This window comes from Dendropsophus ebraccatus, chromosome 12 (assembly GCF_027789765.1).
Source record: "Dendropsophus ebraccatus isolate aDenEbr1 chromosome 12, aDenEbr1.pat, whole genome shotgun sequence".
In the NCBI taxonomy this organism is placed as follows: Eukaryota; Metazoa; Chordata; class Amphibia; order Anura; family Hylidae; genus Dendropsophus; species Dendropsophus ebraccatus.
Window position 1 is genome coordinate 64,322,216 of NC_091465.1, and position 26,250 is coordinate 64,348,465.

Below are 26,250 nucleotides of genomic sequence, written 5' to 3' on the forward strand. Positions count from 1 at the left end.
AGCTGTTATTTGATACTCAAAATATCTAGTTTTTCTGAGTATCAAAAAACGGCCATTTAACATGCTTTGGCGGCCGTCATTGAAATTGTACATTATTCAGGTTTAGGTCCAAAAAGGCCACTTTTTAGCACCCTTTTGAGTGTGGCTTTTTTAACGTTCCATTCAATGTTGTGTAAATTACAGTGAAATGATGGTGATAAGAAAAAGATATGTGTGAACAACATAAAATAACGGCCACTAATTAATGACACTAACATTAATTTGACGGCCGTTGCGAACAATGGCAGTTATTTAATACTTAGTGTGGCTGTTCTATCCATAGAATTCAATGGAAATCATTAAAGACTAAAAACAACAATCATTATTTTTCTAGATTTACCCTCTCTTCTTTGTTGCAGTATAGATCTTGAATTGTTTTCCCCTTTGTTGCCTGTTGGTCCTTTTTTCGCTGTCTTGGTTTGACCCTACTTTCTCTGACAATCTTTGTTTTGGCTTTGATGTTTTCTTGACTGTCTCCTGCTCGCGACCAAGGCTCCATTCAGTTACTATATGACTTGCTCCACCGATCACATACTACTGCAGTGCTTCCCAACCTTTTCAGGGGCACCCCTTGGAAAAAAAAATAGCTCGGGGCACCCATACTAAATAATGTTCTACAAAATAGGAAAAGTGTCATACAGTGACTTACAGGTGACGTCTTCTTTGATCTGAGGCGTCACTTTCCCTTTTTCTCTCCATCCAGTCCAGGCCTCCATGACGATTCCTTCCAGATACGTTTCATCTTTTCAGAACCTGCAAGACAAACAATTTAGGCTCCGCACATGTCTTGGAACTTCCTTTCCTCTTTTTTTTCCCTCCTGTAGGCTCCCAAAGTAACTGCGCTGTTTGGTGTTATGTGCAGTAAAGCGAGTAGGAATGTGGGATGCCCCCTGTATGTAGGATCCCCTGCTGTGCCCCCATGATCTAATAATGCCCCCAGAGGTGCTCCCATGAGCTAATAATGCCCCCAGAGGTGCTCCCATGAGCTAATAATGCCCCCAGAGGTGCCCCCATGAGCTAATAATGCCCCCAGAGGTGCCCCCCATGAACTAATAATGCCCCCAGAGGTGCCCCCATGAGCTAATAATACCCCCAGAGGTTCCCCCATGAACTAATAATGCCCCCAGAGGTGCCCCCATGAGCTAATAATACCCCCAGAGGTTCCCCCATGAACTAATAATGCCCCCAGAGGTGCCTCCATGAGCTAATACTACCCCCAGAGGTTCCCCCATGAACTAATAATGCCCCCAGAGGTGCCCCCATGAACTAATAATGCCCCAAGGGTGCCCCCATGAGCTAATAATGCCCCAGAGGTGCCCCCATGAACTAATAATGCCCCCAGAGGTTCCCCCATGAACTAATAATGCCCTCAGAGGTGCCCCCATGAGCTAATAATGCCCCAGAGGTGCCCCCATGAGCTAATAATGCCCCCAGAGGTGCCCCCTATGAACTAATAATGCCCTCAGAGGTGCCCCTAAAAAAAAAAACATCCTACTCACCTAATTGCGCTGTATGGCTGCAGGCAGAAGCTCTCCTCCTCTTCTGGCTCCATCTTGCGAGCCACAGGGACGGGACGTCTGGCAGGCGTGATGACGTCACATCATCACGCCTGCCGAAGAGGTCACGTCCCAGCGTCCCATAGGCTGCTGGTATGAAGTGGCGGCGGCCTATGGGAGGGAATGCAGGAGGAGGACGCTGACAGGTCCTGCTCCTGCATTCTGCTCGCTTTAATGTTCCGTCCGCTCAATGTGCGGGCGGAACATCAAAGCGATCTGTGCATCCCGAGAAGCTACGCGGCCGCAGCTTCTCGGGATGCTTAAAGAGACAGTGCACATTTCCCACCGGGATCCCGCGGCACCCCGGTTGGGAAACACTGTACTACTGTATAGGCACAACCTGGAGGTCATGGCAGCAGTCCAGATCTCTTTATATGGGTTAAAAGGTAAAAACCTAGGAGCCCCTTAGGGTCCTATTAGACAAAGCAATTTTTTGTTTTCTCCGATTAGTAATAAACAATTGCAAACGACCTGAAATCATTCACCATAATACACAGAATGATAATTGTTACGATCATTCGTATTATCTAGAAATGATTATAAGGGACCCAACCCACTTCTTAAGGGGGGCAGGTATGTCAAATTATTTCAGAGAATTTGTATTGCTATATTATTACATTCTCTGCATAGGTTTTTGTGAGTCATCCTATAAGGAAAAAGCCACAGGCGGTGAGTGACTGGCTTTATGGTTATCTCCAATTGGGGTTTCCTCCAGCTGGACTTTGGTGGCCATTCTTGTGTCAGAGCCTGGGCTAATGGGAGGAATGTCTGGTACTCTGCTGGGCCAGTCCAACAAGTTATAGTAAGCCTAACCATCTACGGAGATTCAAGACATTCCAGCTATAACTATATACAGTACTGTGTTATGGGCAGGGATAAATGGCTGCATATGTGTTTATTATAGAGCTGCAGTGAAGCCATTCCCCACTCCCCCCACGTACCACAAAAAAACTTTTTTGACTACATGTGTCCTACTGTAGATGGGAATAAGGAAGGAGAATACATCAGACACATGAGAAAAGCCCTGTAATAGCAGTGCACACGCAATAACATGAGACTTCTATATGTTTTATTTGATGATTTCTAAACATAATGGTTGATGGGTCGTCTTCTTATTATGGAATCTCACTGTCGCTCTGGAAAGAGAAAAATGAAAGTTCTGTTATATATTTTATTATTAACAATACCTAAAAGACTGGTAGCTACAGGAACAGTTAAATATTTTCGGCCTTAACCCCTTAAGGACCAGGCCCATTTCGATTTTTGCGTTTGTTGCGTTTTTTCTAGATTTTTTCCCCCTAGAAACCCACATGAGCCCTTATTTTTTGCGCCACTAATTGTACTTTGCAATGACAGGCTAAATTTTTTCATAAAGTACACTGCGAAACCAGAAAAAAAATAAATGTGTGGTGAAAATTGAAAAAAAAAAGCATTTTGTTTATTTGGGGGGTATTTGTTTTTACGCCATTCGCCCTGGGGTAAAACTGACTTGTTATATATATTCCTCAAGTCATTACGATTACAACGATATGTAACATGTATAACTTTTATATTATCTGATGGCCTGTAAAAAATTCAAACCATTGTTAACAAATATATGTTCCTTAAAATCGCTCCATTCCCAGGCTTATAGCGCTTTTATCCTTTGGTCTATGGGGCTGTGTGAGGTGTAATTTTTTGCGCCATGATGTGTTCTTTCTAACGGTACCTTGATTGCGCATATACGACTTTTTAATCGCTTTTTATTACAATTTTTCTGGATTCGATGCGACCAAAAATGCGCAATTTTGCACTTTGAGATTTTTTTGCGCTTACACCGTTTACCGTGCAAGATCGGGAATGTGATAAATTATTAGTTCGGGTGATTACGCACGCGGCGATAGCAAACATGTTTATTTATTTTTATTCATAACCTGGGAAAAGGGGGGTGATTCAAACTTTTATTAGGGGAGGGGGCTTTTTATTAACAGCACAACACTTTTTTTTACACATATACTAGAAGCCCCCCTGGGGGACTTCTAGTATATACACTTTGATCTCTCATTGAGATCTTTGCTGTATACTTATACAGCAAAGATCAATTAGATCGGCCGAAAACGAGTGCCGAGCCAGGATCAGCGCCATCTTGGCAGAGACCCCGGCCGGCTGTAGATACGGAGATCGCTCCTCCGGGACAACGTCCCGGGGGGGCGATCTCCGCCACTAGACACCAGGGAAGTGCTGCATCCGGTAATCAGATGCAGCTGTCAACTTTGACAGCTGATTAGCTAATAGCCGCGGTCCCGGGCTACATGCGGCACCCAGGATCACGGCGGTTCGGAGCAGGGTCGCCGCACGGACCCATTTTGAACGCCCTTACCGGCAATAGGGCGTAAATATACGCCCTTTGCCGTTAAGGGGTAAAAGCATACCTGTCATTTAAAAAAAAAAACTAAACATGGGACATTTCAAACCTTTCGATTGGTAAGGGTCTTACTGCTAAGAACTGCTATTCACGCGTTCCGTAGTTTTGCCAATCCTCAATCTGTTCCGCAAAAAAATAGGACATATCCTAGTGCGGACCATAATTGCGGAACAATTATCCAATAGAGGTCTATGGGATTCAAATTTTTGAGGCCATTACAGATGTCACATCCGTAACATATGCAAAAAATGCGAATCACTTTGATGGGAAAAGCCTTTTGAATGCTCATTACCATGGTAGACATTTATTCATGTCTTCAAGAGACACCCGTCCATATGCCATACTAGAGGAAATGGTACCATAAAGAGCAATCATCCATAATGTAATCTACTTTATAAGAAAGGCTTCTGCTCTGGTGCCTGTCCAACAGGTCATGATTTGAGGACTTCCTTAGTATTTTATGGGTAATGTAATTATATAGTGCATCAGGTAATTATAACAGGTGTTCTTTGCATGGATTATCCTCAATAAATGACCTGTTCATTTGCCTTGAGGATTGGAGGTGGGGAACACTGCTCTGGTGGATATGAGCCGTCCATGTATTTACTGATGAAAAAGTTCAATCTACATGACTGTCAGATAAGAACATAATGACATCACAGACTGCTTCAAGGCTACATACTTTTTATAACAAATGTTATTGCACCAATGGATCTACAATAAAAAGCCACTTTTTTTTAAATAGTGCTTATAAAATTCCTACAATGTTGTGTATGTGGTCTGCTCTTGTACTTGTGTGTTACGCTCCTCCATCTGCCTCCGTTGTTTGGCTGTTTGATAACAAAAACAGTGGGCAGAGATAGTAAGACTATGGGGGAGATTTATCAAACATGGTGTAAAGTAAAACTGGCCCAGTTGCCCCTAGCAACCAATCAGATTCCACTTTTCATTCCTCACAGATTCTTTGGAAAATGAAAGGTGGAATCTGATTGGTTGCTAGGGGCAACTCAGCCAGTTTCACTTTACACCATGTTTGATAAATCTCCCCCTATATCCACATGTCTGTAGTGCCGTCAACAATTGCGGAAAGCACTTTGTGCACCTGTAGTGGTACGTCCTTCACAGACCACTACATTATAGACAGTGACACATTCGACAAATGCATGTCCTCTACTTTTGTGGAACGGATCACAGCCTATGCCCAAATCTGCTAAAATTGCAGATGTGTGACTAGGGGTCCTGAATTTAGGAGAAATTGAGGGTCCATAATTACAGATACATTTTATGGATCTCTGAATGAGGCCATAAGGTATCCTCTTTCAAACGATATGCTGTCCCTCCTAAATCCCAGAGAGCAGCGAAGTGAGAGAAAGCTTCTGCCCCTTCCCCTGCAGTTTAAATAAAAGTTTCACATGGCTGGACTTCTCCTTTAAGGTACTAGTGAGTACACCAGCCATGTGGCACAGCTCTCTGAACATTATAACCCACCTGGAGGCGGTGGTACACCCAGTCTAGGAGGGTGGTGAGATTGGTGTACACTCCCGGCCGATTAGGTCTTCCACAACCTTCTCCCCAACTGACAATGCCGACCTGCCACCAAAAGCCGCCCTCCTGGCAGACAAGAGGACCCCCACTGTCTCCCTGTATAGAAGAAGAATAACATCAAAGTAGACAATCTGCAAAATTTTAATAAATTACATTATTTTACGATTTAAGTAGTTCAGGAAACTTGATAACTAAGCAAAATGTAAAATGTTGTTATAGGGGGCGCTCCAGATCACACAGCCGGACTAGTGTTACAGAGGGCAGTTCTATATTTCTGGCATAATATTTATGAACCAGGTACAGTAGCTCAGTAAGAGTATTACTGTGATTTTCTTCCACAATATCTGATAGATAAACAAGGCCTATGATGTTAACACACTTGACCTTTAACTCCCTGCTATTGTGAAAGTGACCATAAAGGTGATGTTACTTTTGATAAAAACATTGTAACCCTTAAATGGCTTCAGCCTTGTATCTGCTTCTGGAAAAAGGAGAGGAATGCTGGTAGCAAGCCTATAACCACAGCACCCTGAACTTACATTGCAGCCACAATACAGACGAAAGAAAGAGACATTGTTATATAAACAATATATAGTAAACAACACGTTGTACCAGCTTGGCTGCGCAGGACAGGAAACTACTGACCATCTATGGACTGACCTATCAGAATGGAATATGTATGTGTCTTGTGACTTGAAACCCTGCCTGTATTGAAAGTTTATATATTTTATGTGAAATCAAATAAAGCGTGTGCACTCCTAACTCAGCTGAGAGAGGGGGTTATACCATCTTTTTACCTGGTGTCATGTCCTCATTGATAGCACTCAGCTTACTTAATTTGGACAGGGATAGTCACTTGGGGAACAAGGTGGATAAAAAGTAAATCCGTACTTGACACTATCAATCCACCTTACTGATATTACTGTTTAGACTAAAGCCCTTATTACACGGCCCAATCTTCACAGCAAGGGAGTGCCGACCTGTCAGAGAAGCGCTCACTTGCTCCTCACTTGCTGCTTGCTTGTGCCGGTGCTATTACACACGCTGACAAGTGGGTAAGAGCGCGGGGGGGGGGCTGCTTGGGCGATTGTCATATTTCTCGGGCCGCCCATAGAAGATAGAGGTGATCTGTTGCTGCCACTCCTATTACGTAGAGCGACGGCAGCAGCATTGTAGTCGTTTGTCTTTCAACATGATGAAAAACATTGAAAGATAACGGTCAGCCGACATCGTTGGCTGATCGTTGCCGTTTATTACACAAAGCGATTATCAGCCAAATACGCTAATCGCTTCGTGTAATAGGGTCTTTAGGGTCCTTTTACACACAGATTTATCTGACAGATTATTGAAGCCAAAGCCAGGAATAGATTTGAAAAGAGGCGAAATCTCAAGCTTTCCGTTATGACCTGTTCTCTGTTTATAGTCTGTCCCTGGCTTTGGTTTCAAAGATCTGTCAGATAAACCTGTGTGCAAAAGGACCCTTAGGGCCCTCTTATACAGGCTGATTACTGGCAACAAGAGTTGCCAGAAGCGCTACTTCAGATGATAAACAGCCCGTGTATACAGGGATGGCTTATGTGGCCCGGGCGCTCGATTAGTTGTGTCTTGGGCGGCCAAACATTGGATCGTGTAAGAAGACTCCAAGCACATGTTCTTTCCAGGGTTTATGGCTTTATCAGGTTGTCTGTAAGAAATTCTGTCACTGCTGGAATGAAAGACATCAAGTATAAGTACACAGAGAGGACTTATAGGACAAGGGTCAGTAATAGAGCCAGCTGCAGGTATATGGGGACCTATAGGTCATCAGTCATCTTTTGACACATGTAGATCATGTTTATCCAGACAGTCATGGACCCCATGAGTCCACTGAGCCCCGCTATCTGTCTGGGTTTGCCTGGTTCTGATGCCGGTCCTGGTCAGCCACATCATGTCCGGCAATCACCTGCACTTGCAGATAACATTACTTTTAGGTCGTCAGCCAGTCTATCTGAGTGGTAAATGTGGCTAGACCCAGACCAGGTAAGGAGAGCAAGGAAAAGGTTCCTCCTTTTGTTGTGCACAGGTGAACTTTGGTACCAACTCACATCGGAAGGAACACACTAGCGGTATCACCGATAGAAACGGTCTTTAAAGGGGTTGTCCAGTGCATCAAAAACATGTCCACTTTTTCACCACTCTTGTCTCCAGTTTGGGTGTAGGTTTTGTAACTCAGTTCCATTGAAGTAAATGGAGCTTGATTGCAAACCGCACCTGAACTGGAGACAAGAGTGGGGCAAAAGTGGCCATGTTTTTGTAGCCCTGTATAACCCCTGTAATATTTGGAAAAACAAAGTCTATTGGCTTGTAAGTTCCAGCAAATCTTCCTCAGGCAAAACAATTGTACAAACAAGTGCCCTCTCTTTACCGTCTAGAACAGGCGGTTCCTCCCTTTCTAGGTGTGGGGTCACACATTCTCCACCGCTCACGCCAGACAGGTGTAGACGGTGGCCCCTTTACTCATCTGGGTATGGTAGAGGCTGATAAGAATTATACCAATGCTGCAATCTCATGTAAGGGGGGTTAATATGTTGTGTGCAGAAAGAGGTTTCTTTTATTGATATGATGTCTCATTATGTCTGTGTGTAGGGACATTAACAAGTTATATATACATTGATTTAGATATGACTATTTATATCAGTATATATAACTTTATGTGAATAGTTGTTTTATATATTTAGATTTTTTTTCCTGTATGTGGTTATTTTATTTCTGACTCCAAAATATGATGTTTACACAAAAATAATTTGGATAAAATGTCATTTTACACGTAAAGCATACATATATACCTGACATGAGTCTACTTTTCCATCCAGATAGCCGGCACATAGCATTCGATCACTGATCAACCCCGGGTAATATGAGGACTGGTTACAGAGCTGGTTGCTGATCAGATGAACCTTGGCTTCTCGGAGAACTGGAGACAATTGTCCTGGGAGCAGACCACAAAAATAATAGGAAAATATTATAAATACTTTTGTTATCTACAGTATGTGTATGCATGCAAATTATTTGATTTACCATCTACACAATATAGTTAAATATAGAATCTTACACATTGGAGGTGTTATCAAGAACATGACCATTCATGTAGGTAAAAAATATTACAATCTACATATCATGGGTGGTCCACCAGCCCATCGGTTTCATAATACTCTTGTCCACCTCACCTCCTTCACTCACGTGTCCCCAGCCACTGATCCAACAATTGCCCCTTGTTTGGAACTGCTGGTGAGTTCGGGGTAGACATACAGGCCGCAGGGTCTCTACATAAAGGAAAAGTCTGAGAAAAATGGCTGCAAGCAATAAGAAATAAATACTCATACCATTTGATGTGTTAATGTGGAAAATACACATATTCCCCTACTACTCCTCCCTGAATACCCTGACTTCCTTTAGCTTGTATTAGAATCAAAATTGTGAGAAATATATAAAGAATTCTTCTATATGTCTCGCAGAAGATGATCTATTTCCCCCCTCTCCTCTGAAGATCTGACCTGTCTCTGGCTGTAAGGCAGCTGCATCCAGGTGGAGCTCTCCCCCAAACTGTCTGGAGGACCATAACTATTTTTGCACTATGGTCCAGGGGCGGGCTGGGCCGGGGGGCAGGGGGGCACATGCCCCCCGGGCCGGTCTTCCCCCAGTTGTCAGGGCCGCATGGCTGCTGACAGCTGGCTGGAGTCCTCAGTGCCTCCCCTGCTTACAGCCCCGCCCCTCTTCAGTCATATTTACCTGTGGCTGTGCTGTGGATCCGGACTGTGATGGAAGCGGCCGCTGAAGCCCCGCCCCCATACCGGTAAGCCCCGCCCCCTGTATGGCCACTATGCTTTCTATAAGCCTAAGAGGCTTATGGTAAAAAGCAAACTGCTGTAGGCAGTATCTTCCTCCGGCCACCAGAGGCCGCTCTCTCCTCCCAGCTGGTTCTTCTGCAACTGGGCTAGAAGAGCCTGAAGACAGAGAAGATGGTGTCTGCAGCAAGCAAGGTACCTACACAGGAGGAGATCTACACAGCAGGACATAGGGCAGGGGGAGGGAACCAAGGCCCTCCAGCTGCTGCAAAACTACAACTCCCATCATACCTGGAGAGCCATAGGCTGTCCATGGATGATGGGAGTTGTAGTTTTGCAACAGCTGAAGAGCCAAGGTTCCCCCTCCCTGATATAGAGGATACATATACACAGGAGACCTACACAGGAGGATACATATATACAGGAGACCTACACAGGAGGATACACATATACAGGAGGAGACATACAGAGGAGTATATAGAGCATACATATATACAGGAGGAAGCATATATACAGGGGTACATAGAGGATACATATATACAGGAGGAGGCATATATACAGGAGACCTACACAGGAGGATACATATATACAGGAGACCTACACAGGAGGATACACATATACAGGAGGAGACATACAGAGGGGTACATAAAGGATACATATATACAGGAGGAAGCATATATACAGGGGTACATAGAGGATACATATATACAGGAGGAAGCATATATACAGGGGTACATAGAGGATACATATATACAGGAGGAAGCATATATACAGGGGTACATAGAGGATACATATATACAGGAGGAAGCATATATACAGGGGTACATAGAGGATACATATATACAGGAGGAGACATATATACAGGGGTACATAGAGGATACATATATACAAGAGGAGACATACTGAGGAGTATATAGAGGATACATATATACAGGAGGAGACATACAGAGGGGTACATAGAGGATACATATATACACGAGGAGACATATATACAGGGGTACATAGAGGATACATATATACAGGAGGATACATCTATACAGGGGTACATATAGGATACATATATACAGGAGGAGACATACAGAGGGGTACATAGAGGATACATATATACAGGAGGAGACATATATACAGGGGTACATAGAGGATACATATATACAGGAGGATACATCTATACAGGGGTACATATAGGATACATATATACAGGAGGAGACATATACAGGGGTACATAGAGAAAAAGAAATGGTGTGGAGACAGCATCCATCCAGTAAAAAAATATTTTTACTTTATTTTAAGCCATTGCATATAAAAAGATTACCGACGTTTCGGCTCTAACACTTGAGAAAGGCTCAGGAGTGTTAGAGCCGAAACGTCGGTAATCTTTTTATATGCAATGGCTTAAAATAAAGTAAAAATATTTTTTCACTGGATGGATGCTGTCTCCACACCATTTCTTTTTCGCTATTGAGTATCAGGTGTGGGCCCACCTGACGGAGACTGTGCATCCCTGGGAGGTTCCGCTGTTCCAACCTTGGACTTTACCAGGGGTACATAGAGGATACATATATACAGGAGGAGACATATATACAGGAGGAGACATACAGAGGATACATATATACAGGAGGAGACATATATACAGGGGTACATAGAGGATACATATATACAGGAGGAGACATATATACAGGAAGAGACATACAGAGGATACATATATACAGGAGTAGACATATATACAGGGGTACATAGAGGATACATATATACAGGAGGAGACATACAGAGGATACATATATACAGGAGGAGACATATATACAGGGGTACATACAGGATACATATATACAGGAGGAGACATATATACAGGAAGAGACATACAGAGGATACATATATACAGGAGTAGACATATATACAGGGGTACATAGAGGATACATATATACAGGAGGAGACATACAGAGGATACATATATACAGGAGGAGACATATATACAGGGGTACATAGAGGATACATATATACAGGAGGAGACTTATATACAGGAGGAGACATACAAAGGATACATATATACAGGAGGAGACATATATACAGGGGTACATAGAGGGTACATACATACAGGAGGAGACATATATACAGGAGGAGACATACAGAGGATACATATATACAGGAGGAGACATATATACAGGGGTACATGGAGGATACATATATACAGGAGACCTACACAGGAGGATACATATATACAGGAGACCTACACAGGAGGATACATATATACAGGAGGAGACATATATACAGGGGTGCATAGAGGATACATACATACAGAGGATACATATATACAGGAGGAGACATATATACAGGGGTGCATAGAGGATACATACATACAGAGGATACATATATACAGGAGGAGACATATATACAGGGGTGCATAGAGGATACATACATACAGGAGGAGTTAGGGCTGGGCGATTAATCAAATTAATTTGCCCAGAAGGTTAGAATCAATTTCGATTAAAACCGTAAATTCAATTTTCACAAAAAATCATTGCAGGTGGAGCAGCGTAGAGTGACGGGTTGGCGGCCGGGCAAGAGGTGCAGGTCAAGCAGGCGGCGCGGAGGTGAGGTGCATGGCGGGCGGCGGTGCGTGGAGTGTCGGGCCGGAGGTGAGGTGCAGGGCGGGCGGCAGTCCGCCTAACAGAGCCGCGACTGACCTGCCCCAGCTATACATATCATGTCCTGCTCCCCTCCCAGCCACATGTGCAGGTCCCCGGTCTCTGGAGGAGGCTGCAGGGACTGTAGTGGTGATAACGTTGCTTCGGGTCCTGGAGCTGAACAGCGGGATCTGCATCCCCCGATCCCGCTGTACAGCTCCAGTAATGGCAGTGACGCTATCACCTCTACAGTCCCTGTGGCCTGCTTCAGAGACCGGGGACCTGCACGTGTGGCCGGGAGGGGAACCTGTGTGCCGGGGTGAGAGGAGGAGGGATATGTGCACTCCTGCCCCAATCACCCCCAGCTGCCCAATCCCTCTAGAGTCACCCCCAGTCTGCCTCAGTCCCCCTCTGTCACCCCCAGCTGCCCCAGTCCCCCTAGAGTCACCCCCAGTCCCCCTCAGTCATCCACAGTCTGCCCAGTCCCCCTCAGTCACCCCAGTCTGCCCCAGTCCCTCTCAGTCATCCACAGTCTGCCCAGTCCCCCCTCAGTCGCCCAAGTCTGCCCCAGTCCCCCTTCAGTCACCCCCAGTCTGCCCTAGTCCTCATTCAGTCAACTCCAACTGCCCCAGTCCCGCTTAAGTCAACCCCAGTTTGCCCCAGTCCCCCTCAGTCACCCCCAGCTGCCCCACTCACCCCCCAGTTTGCCCCGTACACCCCCAGCTCTCCCAGTCATCCCCAGCTGCCCCAGTTTCCCCCAGTATGCCCCTGTCACCTCTCATCTATACCTTTATTCCTTCTACACCCCTCATCTTTACCTGTACTACTACAGCCCACATCTATACCTGTACTACTAATCCCCCTCATCAGTATTACTAATACCCCCCATATCTATACCTGTACTACCTCACCCCTCATCTTTACCTGTACCCGCTACCCCCCCCCCCCTCGCTTATCCCGGAAATGCCCCTGCCTGCATGTGTCCCTGCTACATAGAGGATACATATATACAGGAGGGCATAGAGGATACATATATACAGCAGTAAATAGAGGATACATGTATACAGCAGTACATAGAGGATACATATATACAGGGGGAGGCATATATACAGCAGTACATAGAGGATACATATATACAGGGGGAGGCATATATACAGTAGTACATAGAGGATACATATATATATATACAAGAGTACATAGAGTATACATATATATACAGCAGTACATAGAGGAGGCATATATACAGGAGGACATAGAGGATACATATATACAGCAGTACATAGAGGAGACGTATATACAGAAGTATATAGATGATACATATATACAAGAGGAGACCTACACAGGAGTACATAGAGGAGACATATATACAGAAGTACATCGAGTGATATAAACTATTGTAAAAATACAGTAACCCCAGCTTTCCCAGCATCTTGCGTAGTAGTCAGTATAATGAGGGTCAGGCAGCTTTCCCAGCATCTTGTATTTGTAGTCAGTATAATGGAGGTCACCCAGCTTTCCCACCATCTTATCCTCAGTATAATGGAGGTCACCCAGCTTTCCCACCATCTTATACTCAGTATGATGGAGGTCACCCAGCTTTCCCACCATCTTATACTCAGTATGATGGAGGTCACCCAGCTTTCCCACCATCTTATACTCAGAATGATGGAAGTCACCCAGCTTTCCCACCATCTTATACTCAGTATGATGGAGGTCACCCAGCTTTCCCACCATCTTATACTCAGTATGATGGAGGTCACCCAGCCTTCCAGCATCTTGTACACAGTTTTATGGGGGTCACCAGCTTTTCCACCATCTTATACTTAGTATGATGGAGGTCACCCAGCTTTCCAGCATCTTGTACACAGTATTATGGGGGTCACCAGCTTTTCCACCATCTTATACTCAGTAGGATGGAGGTCACCCAGCTTTCCCAGCATCTTATACTAAATATGATGGAGGTCACACAGCTTTCCCAGTATCTTGTAGTCAGTATGATGGAGGTTACCCAGCTTTCCCACCATCCTATACTCAGTATAATGGAGGTCACCCAGCTTTCACAGCATCTTATACTTAGTATCATGGAGGTCACCCAGCTTTCCCAGCATCTTATAATCAGTATGATGGAGGTCACCCAGCTTTCCAGCATCTTATACTCAGTATGATAGAGGTCACCCAGCTTTCCCACCATCCTATACTCAGTATAATGGAGGTCACCCAGCTTTCACAGCATCTTATACTCAGTATCATGGAGGTCACCCAGCTTTCCCACCATCTTATACTCAGTATGATAGAGGTCACCCAGCTTTCCCACCATCCTATACTCAGTATAATGGAGGTCACCCAGCTTTCCCAGCATCTTATACTCAGTATGATGGAGGTCACCCAGCTTTCCAGCATCTTGTACTCAGTATGATAGAGGTCACCCAGCTTTCCTAGCATCTGTCTATGGGACCGTTCTGTGTCATCACTGAGCCGCCCCATAGACTTATACAGGAAAGTGAGTTCTGACCCTTTCACAGGGCACAGTAGGATATTTGGTCACAAATGACTGGAAGGACCGAAGATGTTATAGGTAAGAGGTAAGAGGCCAGAGTGGTCCTTTAAGGATGGGCTGCCAGCCTGCTACTCATGGGCCAGTGCTGTGTACTTGCCCCCCGGGCTAAAATTTGCCAGCCAGCCCCTGCTATGGTCCCTCCACACACATCCAAACCCCAAATACAAATTATATCAGATCGGAAAGGAAAGATAAAAATTTCCAACTCCAATAATCAAGGACTTGGCTGTCCAATCTTTCTAGTCTGATGTTACTACAATGGGGCTTCATCTCACCTGAAAAGCCCATGGGCTGGCTAGTTTTAAGCAGAGCGACATCGTAGTCATTGGTGTCAGGGTTGTACAGCCCATTGTAGTAGATGCTCTGGACAGAGTAAGAGGTTGATGGGTTGAGGGCCGCAGAGCCGGCATGGACCTTCCACCTTGCCACAGTAAGAAAGTTTGACCTGTGAGATAAGACAAAGAATCACACTCCATACTGATGATCACACATAGTCAGAAAGCTCCACCACACATAGATGAGCCTACAACTCACAGCACAAAGCAGTGGGCCGCACTCATCACCCACTGCGATGAAATAATCGACCCTCCACAGACATGGCGTCCATCCCAGCGTAGGCTGGCCTGCCACGGCCAACGTCCCCAGGCTGATGGAGATCCTCCAACTATACGCTGATTTTCAGCAGAACGACCGCAGTCTACAACAGGAACATAATATGTTGGCAGTGGGACCGCAAGTCCAAAACACAAGAAGCCACAAACAATCCCAAATATTTGGGTAAAATTACAAAATTCAGCACCCTTGAAGCAAGCCAGACATCATCTTACTATGAGGTCTAGTCTAAACCCTAAAGGAACCCTCCAGAAATAAAATATACTGTGCTGTGCCTAGACCAGGCCCAGAAGAGGGGCAAGATACACCGATTCTTTTTACCAGTGGTGTGAGGGTATGTGCACACCAGATCACCCACCGCGGATTCCGCAGCTTGCCCCCACTCACGCCCACGCACATCTCCGCCTGTGCCATTGACTCCATTTTATGCACAGGCAGATTCCGCCATCTGTCCAAAGTATGAACAGGTTCATTCTTCGGTGGACGGCGGAATCTGCCTGACCACAGAATGGAGTCTATGGCACAGGCGGAGATGCGCGTGGCTGTAAACGATTGATCCGCCCCGGTTCCATAGTGTGCACATACCCTAATAATGCTGACCACAGGGGTCTGGGAAAGAAATGTGCCTCCTGGATACTACTACTGAATACTGCACCCTAAGGCAAAAACTAAATTCAGCCTCTACACCTGGGACTAGAGGCACTTGAAGGAGAAGTCCCACGAAATGAAAAAAAAAAAATTAGAAAGCCAGGGGGATGCGGGAAAATAATAAACAAACTATACTTACCTATCCTCATGCCCCGTAGCTCCGCTCCCGTAGCATCACGTTAACATTTGCCGGTGACCTGCAGCTCTTCCAGATGCAGTGTCACGTACCCAGCTGAGTGATTGCCCACTCAGCCATTCAGTGACTGGCTGAGTGGGCACTCACTCAGGTGGGCCGAGACATTGCAGCTGGAAGAGCTGGGTACGTGACGCACCCGGTTTCCAGCCAAAAATTACTTTTGGTAGAGGGACCCGGTAGCTGCGCAACGGAGGCACGGAGATGGGTGAGTTTAGGTTGTTTACTTTCCTGCTCCCCTTGCCTTACTCCCAATTTGGTGGGAGTTCAGGGCATACCTGTGCCTGACATAGTTTTGAGGGCCCCCCGTGTCCATAACACATTGTGGTTTACATTTTCTTTTTTAGAACTTTTTTAGATTGCAAATACATGTGCAATCACATCATCTCATTCCAGGAGTGGGGAGCAGTGAACACTGGCTATATTCACACACTGTTTTGGTCAGTATTTGTAGTCAAAATCAGAAGTGGTAAAGAAAAATTCTAATGGAAAGATTTGCACTATTTTTGTACTTTAAACCAACTCCTGTGTTGAAAATACTGACCAAAATACCGAGTGAAATACCGTGCGCAAACATAACCTGAAGATGAATTAGATTGACTTCTATGCGGTTTGTACTATGTCAATTCATTTTTTAACCCTGTATCGCCATCTACTGGTCAGCAATTATACTGCAAGAACTGAGCTATTCTCACATACTCTGATCTACAAGTATCATAATGAATTAGAATATCATCTAAATGTAGCTTTTTTTCCCCAGTAATTCAATTCAAAAAGTGAAACCTCTATATTATAGTAATTACAAACAGAGTGAACTCTTTCTAGTGTTTATTTCTGTTAATGTTAATGATTATGGCTTATAGCCAAGGAAAACCCCAAATTCACTATCTCAGAAAATTAGAATATTATATAAGACCGAGTGTACAGAAAAAAAGAAAACAGAAATGTTGGCAAAATGAAAAGTCTGTACAGAAAATGCCCTCAATACCTGGTCAGGGCTCCTTTTGCATGATTGACGGCATCAATGCGGCAGCGTGGCATGGAGGCGATCAGCCTGTGGTACTGCTGAGGTGTTACTTTCATAGCAGCTCGTCTGCATTGTTGGATCTGGTGTCTCTCATCTTACTCTATTGATTCTCTATGGGGTTAAGGTCAGGCGAGTTTGCTGGCCAATCAAGCACAGTGATACTGTGGTTAGTAAACCAGGTATTGGTACTATTGGCAGTGTGGACAGGTGCCAAATCCTGCTGGAAAATGAAAATTCCATCTCCAAAAAGCTTGTTGGCAGAGGGAAGCATGAAGAACTCTAATATTTCCTGGTAGACGGCTGCACTGACTTTTGTCATGATAAAACACAGTGGAGCTACCCCAGCAGATGACATGGCTCCACAAACCATCACTGATTGTGGGAACTTCACACGAGACCTCAAGCATCTTGGATTGTGTCTCTCCACTATATAATATAGGGGTTTCCATTTTTTTATTGAATTACTGAAAAAAATAACTTTTGATAATATTTTATTAAGATGCACCTGTATATGACCTACAAATCCATGCTAAGTATCCCTTCTTCAGAAGGAAGGGAGCCTTCTCTTTGGTGCCACCTATTGGAGGCAGAATCCCTTAACCCCTTAAGGACCAGACCAGTTTTCATTTTTACACTTTCGTTTTTTCCTCCTTGTGCTTAAAAAGCCATAGCACTTGCATTTTTTTCACCTAGAGACCCACATGAGCCCTTATTGTAGTTTGCAGTGACAGGCCTAATTTTTGCATAAAGTACACAGTGAAACCAGAAAAAAATTAGATGTGTGGTGACATAAAAAAAAAACACACTTTTTTTTATTTTATTTGGGGAGGTTTCGTGTATACGCTGTTTTCCCAAGGGTAAAACTGACTTGTTATACATGTTCCTCAAGTTGGTACTATTACAACGATATGTAACTTGTGTAACTTTTATTTAATTTGATGTCTTTTAAAAAATTAAAACCTTTTTTAAAAAATATATGTTCCTTAAAATCGATCCATTCCCATGCTTATAGCACTGTTATCCTTTGGTCTATGGGGCTGTGTGAGGTGTCATTTTTTATGCCATGATGTGTTGTTTCTATCGGTAACTTGATTGCGCATATGCGACAGCGTGTCAAATTTTAAATAGCAGTAGCCAGAGTGTGTTCCAGAAAGTAGTCCACTAGTATTTGGGAGTAATTAGCATGGGGAAAGCAGAGTAGCTAAAATGTAGAGAGCTCCTCTCACTAAGGGCCCTATTCCACCGGACGATTATCGTTCGCATAATCGTTAACGATTAACGATCTTAAACGACCGCCATTTCCATGGAACGATAATCTTTACTTATGATCGTATTTGCGATCGTTTTCGCTATTGCGTTCGTATCTACTGCGAACGACCGAACGACGTATTATTCAACGCGGACGATTTGCGAATGTTTTGCGAACGAGCAACGATAAAAATAGGCCCAGGTCTTATAAAGCGATCAACGATTTCTCGTTCGGTCGTTAATCGTTAACTGCATTTCAACCGAACGATTATCGTTTAGATTCGAACGATTTAACGATAATCTGAACGATAATCATCTGGTGGAATAGGGCCCTTAGACTCTATACGCTATTCATTAGCTACTGAGGAGAGCGAGACTCCCTCGTGTAGCGGAGTCCTGATCACTGGTGGCCATGGTACTTGTCTCACTAGCTGGAGGAGCACCGCTACAGGCGACTCCTAGGTGCACCCAGTGCAGATAGCTGCAGTGATCGCTATGTGATAGTCACTCTATCAGTTGATTTCACTGAGATATATTATACTTATGTGACTATTATGGCTTACTACTGAATACCTGGCTCATCCCTTCTAGGGTTGGCATATGGGTGATTACTGTAGTGCTCCTGTATAGTGGGGACATTAATTAACTATTATAACACACTTATTTCTGGCATCTGTGTTTTTAAATTATGTATCTCGCCACGAATGTTTTACCAGAATATTAATAAAAGTTAATTTTTATTGTTTATTATTTTGAAGTTTACATAAAAACTATAAGTGGGAGAATTACAAGATAGAGGGAGCCTTTTTTGGCTGATGGCCCTATGTGTTTTGTAAGTTTAATGTACCCTCTTCCTCCTCCTAGTGGCACCTTTTTTGTTATGATTTTACACATTATGGCACAGACCCCGGCCCGGGAAAGATGAGAGGGACCGGAAAAGCAGCTTTTTAAATGCAGCTGTCAACTTTGACAGCTGCATTTAAAAAGCTCATTAGCAGGCACGGCGATTGGACTGTGCCCGCTAATAGCCGCGGTCCCGGGCTGCAAATTGCACCCAGGATCGCGGCAGTTCAGAGGGGGTGTCGCCATTCGGCCCCCCTCTGAACTCCCTTAACGACGCCAGGGCGTACATTTACCCCCTTGGTCGTTAAGGGGTTAAAGACATTTCAGATATTATTGGGGAGAGCCAATAGGCATGTAAAGTCCTATAGGCCATGCAGTTCTCCACTGTCATATTTCAAGTCACTTAAAAGGACCAAACATTAACACGCCTAGACCTCCTATAGGTGGCAGCAGAAGGTAAGTTGTCCTCAAGGAGAAACCCTTTCAGACCCACAAATCCATGAATTTTCTAGAAAGACAAATGCACTTCTTTCAATTAAGAGTGAGGGTATGTGCACACTGAGGAAAATACGCAGAGGACTTGCGGCGGATTCCATTGCTCATCCCTGCTCGCTCCCGCTTCAATCTCCACCTGTGCCATAGACCCCATTCTATGGTCAGGCAGATTCCGCCGTCAGCCCAAAGAATGAACCCGTCCATTCTTCGGAAAGATGGAACCCGTCCAGTTCTGATGGGTTGTCAGAGATTCACTAGAATGGGCCTCTTACCTGTGCACTGCAGTGATACGCCTTCTTCATTTGGACAGTTTTCTCTATAAAATAAAAGAATAAAAAGTATGACAATACTAATGTCAGCAATAATACATTAATACTTATAGACTACAAATCTTGTATCATTTTCTTTATGAACACACTCACCAGTAACCTTGTAACAAGATAATTTCTGGAAGCTGAGCGCCCCCTGGTGTCAGGTTATTGGATGCATTACTTACACAGGATTGAGGAACCCATCCAGGTTACTGGGGGATGAACTGGTTTTATTCATCACAGCGAAGGATTCCAGGCAGGCGGGCTCTGTGGCACTGAGGGGCAGCGGGGATGATAATACTGTGTGGCTGGGAAGGGAATAGACCAAGAGGGTTTATAAGGTTTTAGACCAAGAGGGTTTATAAGTTTTTAGACCAAGAGGGTTTATAAGTATTTTTGTGAGCACACTTATTCATACAAGTGCTGAAGTGGTGTTGGATATGGTGTTGATTAATTGTGGCCTTTCCCCCATGACAAAAGAAAAGCTAAATCTTTAATAAAATCACAAATGTGGATATTAAGACTGGTTATTATTATTATTACTATTATTATTATTGTTAATATTATTAGTTGTATAATTCTTACCAAAATCTATAATCCACAATGTAGGGCATATTTTCTGCTATGGATTTTAAATGTTAATGCGGTGGACTGTCCTCGTGTATGCTATATGTCCCCGTACCCCTAGGCTTTGTTCAAACATACACAGTAAAAAAACAAAATTAAATATGGCCATAATTTTAGGTGAAAATAAAACAATATTTTTAAAAAAAATGTGACGCTGGTAATGATTTTAGCAGCCCACAAAAGATCATATCAGCCAAGTAAAGGCTTGTTGGTTATAATCGGCATGTGTAAAAGCAAATAGGATGATCCTCTAGAAAATGGATAGAAATTATCAAGTTAATATGGGTTAGGATTTGTCTGACAGTCTAGGGCTGACCCATGTCTGAAATCTGGCAATTCACTTAAAAGGAATGCTACTAGGTGTGTAGCTCTAGCGTTATGGTCACATGTAATGTAAATGCTGCATATTTTATGCACCTGACAAATCTATCACATCCACACCAAAATCCAAAGTATAAATTCTGCACCAAATTGTACATATTTGTTGCACATGTTCTGCTGCAGCTATAGATTATGCAAATTAAAAGTGAAAAATAAAAAAACTGTAACTGTAATTTTTATATTTTGCTGTAAATCTGCCACAAAGTATACACCCAACTCTTCATATAAGGAGTCAAGACTAAGGGCCCTATTACACGGAGCGCTGATCGGTCGAATCAGGCCAATTTGGCTGATTATCGCTTCATGTAATAGAGAGGATGATCAGCCAATGACAACGACCATCGGCTGACTGTGTCTTTAGGTCTGACACCAAAATCATTGCCTGCCGACCACGCATTGCTAGGTGTAATAGCGATGCTCAACCAACCATTGTATACATTACCTCTTCACACTCCTAGTCTTCTCGTCTTCTCTGCTTTCTTCCTGGCCCAGTGGCTGCAGCTTCAGTGCGGCCTGTGTGAACTGACAGGCTGCTCAGCCAATCGTTGGCTGCATCAGTCCCGGCCAGTGATTGGCTGAGCGGCTTGTCAGCTCAAACAGGCCGCTCCGAAGCTGCAGCCGCAGCGCCGGGAAGAAAGCAGAGAAGACGAGAAGACTGGGAGTGTGAAGAGGTAATGTATAACAGTTTAGGGCAAGGGCTACATGAATATCGCTAGTGATGTCTGTGCAGCCCTTACTAAACGATAATCGAGCTGTGTAATAGGCTCAGTAAACGTGCGCCGATCTAGCAGATCGACACTTCTTTACATTATTGATCAGGCTAATAGGACCCTACGGAGGAATAAGGCAGGGGGAGAGCCAGCAGGAGTCAGAGAGTCCCTCTTTATTACCTATTAAAGCCCAGTTCTCTACACACCGTCCAGCCATGAGTGGTCTGCCAGCCCTGGTGACACACTGTGTAATACCTGCCGCTGTTCACACTGTATAACTGGAGCAGTGAGCGGCTGGTCAGCAGCAGGACTGGATTCTTGTATTCTGATAAGACAACCAAAGGGGACAGTGTTCATTCATAGGACAACCCATGCTAAATGCAATTATATCCTCACACCTAATGATTCAGCCTTGCCTCTAGTCAGGGCAAATGTATGTATCCGCATTCACACTACAAAAACACACACAAATCGAAAGCATCCTCTTGAAGGGGTTATCCAGGCATTGGAAAAACATGACCACTGTCTTCCAGAGACAACAGGATGACTCTTGTCTCCAGTTCAGGTGTGGTTCACAATTAAAGTATCAATGTTGTTTAAACAGGCGATTTTAAGAAACTTTGTAATTGCATTTTTATAATGAAAAAGCAGTTTGAAGCTCTCCCCCAGTCTTCATTATTGTCTATGGAGAGGGAAGGGGTTGAGGGAAATGAGGCACCAAAACAGGACAACAAAGAGTTAATTTACAGCTACATCACCAGGCTATCTCCTAAGACTCAGCACTGACCTCTCTGACCTCTGAATACCGGCTTTCACACAGGTCCAGCTGTGCAATCCTTTGTTCTCTGCTTTCTGCTGCCAACTAATCTCCCTACTTCCTCCTCCCCCCTCCCCTCTCCATAGAACAGACAGGGCCCCTGTAAAAGAGTCAAGATTTCCTGATAATGAGCAGTGGATGAGAGGGGGGGGGGGCTGGGGAAAGTCTTTCTGAATACAGATAATGGCATATTTGCCTAATAAACCCAATAACAAAGATTCTTAAAATCGACTGGACTATTGATTTCTGAAAAAAATGAAAGGACAGTGACACTTTCAGCTCAATTCATTTCAAGGGAACTGAGTTTGGTGCATAAAATTTGCTTTCCTTACTGACCGTCAGCATTATCATGTATTATGCTGTAGTCACAGCCAAAGCTGCATTTAAAATGTTATTTTCCTGTCATCCCAAGATTATGGCTTATCACCTATCCATAAGCCCTAAGGGCCCTATTACACCAACAGATTATTTGACAGATTTTTTGAGCCAAAGCCAGGAATGGACTAGAAACAGAGAACAGGTAATATAGGAAATACTGAGATTTTTCCTCTTTTCAAATCCATTTCTGTCAATCTGTCAGATAATCTGTTGGTGTAATAGGGCCCTAACACCTCAGAGGAACACAAGTCCCCCCCCTTCTTGTGATCAGTGGGGTCCTAGGGGTCAGACCCACAAACAATCAGTGATATGTTATATATAATCTCTGGATAACCCCCTTAATCTACTCTGTTTTACACGACCTGCTTATTAAGGCTGCGTTCACACTACGTATATTTCAGTCAGTATATTTCAGTCAGTATTGCAACTAAAACCAGGAGTGGATCAAAAACACAGAAAGGATCTGTTCACACAATGGTGAAATTGAGTGGATGGCCGCCATATAACAATAAATAACTGCCATTATTTCAATATAACAGCCGTTGTTCTAAAATAACAGCAAATATTTGCCATTAAATGGCGGCCATCCACTCAATTTCAACATTGTGTGAACAGATCCTTTCTGTGTTTTTAATCCACTCCTGGTTTTGGTTGCAATACTGACTAAAATATACTGACTGAAATACAGTATACGTAGTGTGAACGCAGCCTTAGTGTTTGTACACAGGATAGTCCGTGGTGCCATAAGGAAAAAGGAGTGCTTATGGTCCCTTTACACGGAGTGATAATTTGCGCAATCGAATGATTTCGAAGTAACAATGCGTTTTTATAACGATCAGTGTTTAGATGGAACAATATATTGTTTGAAAAATTCGCTATTACGATCATTTTAAGATAGCTTAAGCCTATCTCACACGTAGGGTGAATCGTTGAAAGACTGTTTGGACAATGTGAACTGCGGATTTTCAGCGAACAACCAACGACGATAATTGCTCCGTGTAACGGGACCATCAAAGCTCTGCGGCCGGAAAGATCATCCAGCCGGTACTTAAAGGAGAAGTCCGGCCAAAATTAATTTTTGATATGTTGTTACTTATGAAAAGTTATACAAATTTCTAATGTACATTAATTATGGGAAATGCACATACACTGCTATTTCCCTTAATTTAGTAGATCAGGAAGTGTTAGAAATATCTCTGAAGAAGTGACGTCACGACCCAGGGTGTAATTCCTATGGAGTGTCCAGCAGGGGGCACTCTCTATATAGAAGTCTATGGGACTTTATTGTTTCTATGGGTTTCTATGTAATGTAATGTAATGTAGTGTACAGTGCTTTATTGAATGAATACATCTATGGAATACTTTGGGGAGCAAGTGTCCTTGCTCCCCAAAGTATTGCATAAATGTATTCATTCAATACATTCAATACACAGTAAGCCCGCCGATCCGCCGCATTCCCGCTGATCCGCCGCATTCCCGCCGATCCGGACCATATACATTGAACTACAGCTCCCATCATCTGCTTCTAGTATGAACAGGTGATGGGAGCTGTAGCTGGGTAAGGGATATGACATGCCGCCGGGCGCAGGGGGGAGCCGCTCAGTACACAGGAGCGCTCCCCCCTCCTCCTCCTCCTTCCGGGATAACTTCCGCCTATACCAATGCTGACTCCCTGCCTGGCCGCCGCTCTCCGCTCACATATACCGGCTCCCGGCATCAGCGCGGACACCAGGATGCATCGGGAGCCGGTATGTATGGGGGGGAGAGCGGAGAGCGGCGGCCAGGCAGGGACTCAGCATTGGTATAGGCGGAAGTTATCCCGGAAGGAGGAGGAGGAGGGGGAGCGCTCCTGTGTACTGAGCGGCTCCCCCCTGCGCCCGGCGGCATGTCATATCCATTACCCAACTACAGCTCCCATCACCTGTTCACACTATAAGCAGATGATGGGAGCTGTAGTTCAATGTATATGGTCCGGATCGGCGGGAATGCGGCGGATCAGCGTGTGGCGGATCGGCGGGAATGCGGCGGAAATGCGGCGGATCGGCGGGCTTACTGTGTATTGAATGTATTGAATGAATACATTTATGCAATACTTTGGGGAGCAAGGACACTTGCTCCCCAAAGTATTCCATAGATGTATTCATTCAATAAAGCACTGTACACTACATTACATTACATTACATAGAAACCCATAGAAACAATAAAGTCCCATAGACTTCTATATAGAGAGCGCCCCCTGCTGGACACTCCATAGGAATTACACCCTGGGTCGTGACGTCACTTCTTCAGAGATATTTCTAACACTTCCTGATCTACTAAATTAAGGGAAATAGCTCTATATGTGCATTTCCCATAATTAATGTACATTAGAAATTTGTATAACTTTTCATACGTAACAACATATCAAAAATTAATTTTGGCCGGACTTCTCCTTTAAGTACCGGCCGAGATGATCCGGCCAGAGACCGGCCGTTCCGTGACCTGGTCGGGGTCACGGAACGGCTGGTCTCATACGACGTGTGAACATAGCCTTAGTTAATAGAGAAAAGAGAGCAGTGTAACACACCATTGGATAATCCCCACACCATGTAGATAGAACATGCATTAGTATATGTACCAGAAGCAATCATCACACCCTCTCTCACCACTGGTCAGGGTCCGATTGCTTGGCTGTCTGCTAGGTGGGCAGAGGTTGGCACCGTCTGCATGAGAACAGTTTAACAAGGGAGCGCATGCCTCCAAATAGTCAGGACAGGCTCGATGTACCGCAGGATGATAGAAATACTGCACTGTGAGGAACGGCAGCAAAATTATAATATTTAAGTACAAAATATAAGAATAAGCTCAAGTTCCCCTATATACCATGCAAAGTGGAAAACACTGATTTATGTACCCGGAATAGGAGGTTTAATACAGTAATTCTCTGTAACATTATCTGAGCCACATAATGAACCATAGTCACATGATAGGATAAGAAAAAGGGACAACTATTGGCTGCCTAGAGAACTGTGAATGCAGCTTTGGGTGTAAATGGAGAGAACTCCATAGGAAATTTGCTGCTGTCACCTGCATGGGGGGAGCCCCCCGACACCTCAAAGGTTTATTAGGGACTATAAATGAGAGAATTTCTCGAATCCCTGAATCAATTAGACAGAATCAGCTGTCAAATTTTGTTGAAATTAAAAACATCAGATTGCTCTAAAAAGTTGTGTATGATGCTATCACTGTGAATCTGCGGCTGTGTAGGGATAGTAGTAGTACAGTATAGAACATGATGGAAAAGGCATGTGGATGTGTAGGGTAGTAGTAGAGGTGGTGGTGGTGGTAGTAGTACAGTATGGAAAATCATGGGCTAGGCAGGAGATGTGCAGCTGTGTAGGGAAAGTAGTAGTATTAGTACAGAATGGAACATGA

The 26,250-nt window shown here is 44.1% G+C and overlaps 1 protein-coding gene across 1 annotated transcript in view; it reads right to left on the reverse strand.

Moving 5' to 3' along the window:
* Positions 1-2,649: 2,649 nt before the first annotated feature.
* The window catches only part of LOC138769677 (transmembrane protease serine 3-like), a 30,852-nt gene continuing 7,251 nt past the window's right edge, over positions 2,650-26,250 (reverse strand). Inside the window, exons 5-14 of the mRNA XM_069948286.1 lie at positions 25,482-25,625; positions 21,822-21,966; positions 20,109-20,231; positions 19,885-19,928; positions 15,081-15,243; positions 14,822-14,991; positions 8,751-8,846; positions 8,370-8,512; positions 5,488-5,640; positions 2,650-2,731 (exon numbers count right to left, since the gene is read on the reverse strand). Of these exons, the coding sequence (XP_069804387.1) occupies positions 2,711-2,731; positions 5,488-5,640; positions 8,370-8,512; positions 8,751-8,846; positions 14,822-14,991; positions 15,081-15,243; positions 19,885-19,928; positions 20,109-20,231; positions 21,822-21,966; positions 25,482-25,625 (1,202 nt within the window). The 3' untranslated portion in view covers positions 2,650-2,710. The remainder of the gene's footprint in view (positions 2,732-5,487; positions 5,641-8,369; positions 8,513-8,750; positions 8,847-14,821; positions 14,992-15,080; positions 15,244-19,884; positions 19,929-20,108; positions 20,232-21,821; positions 21,967-25,481; positions 25,626-26,250) is intronic.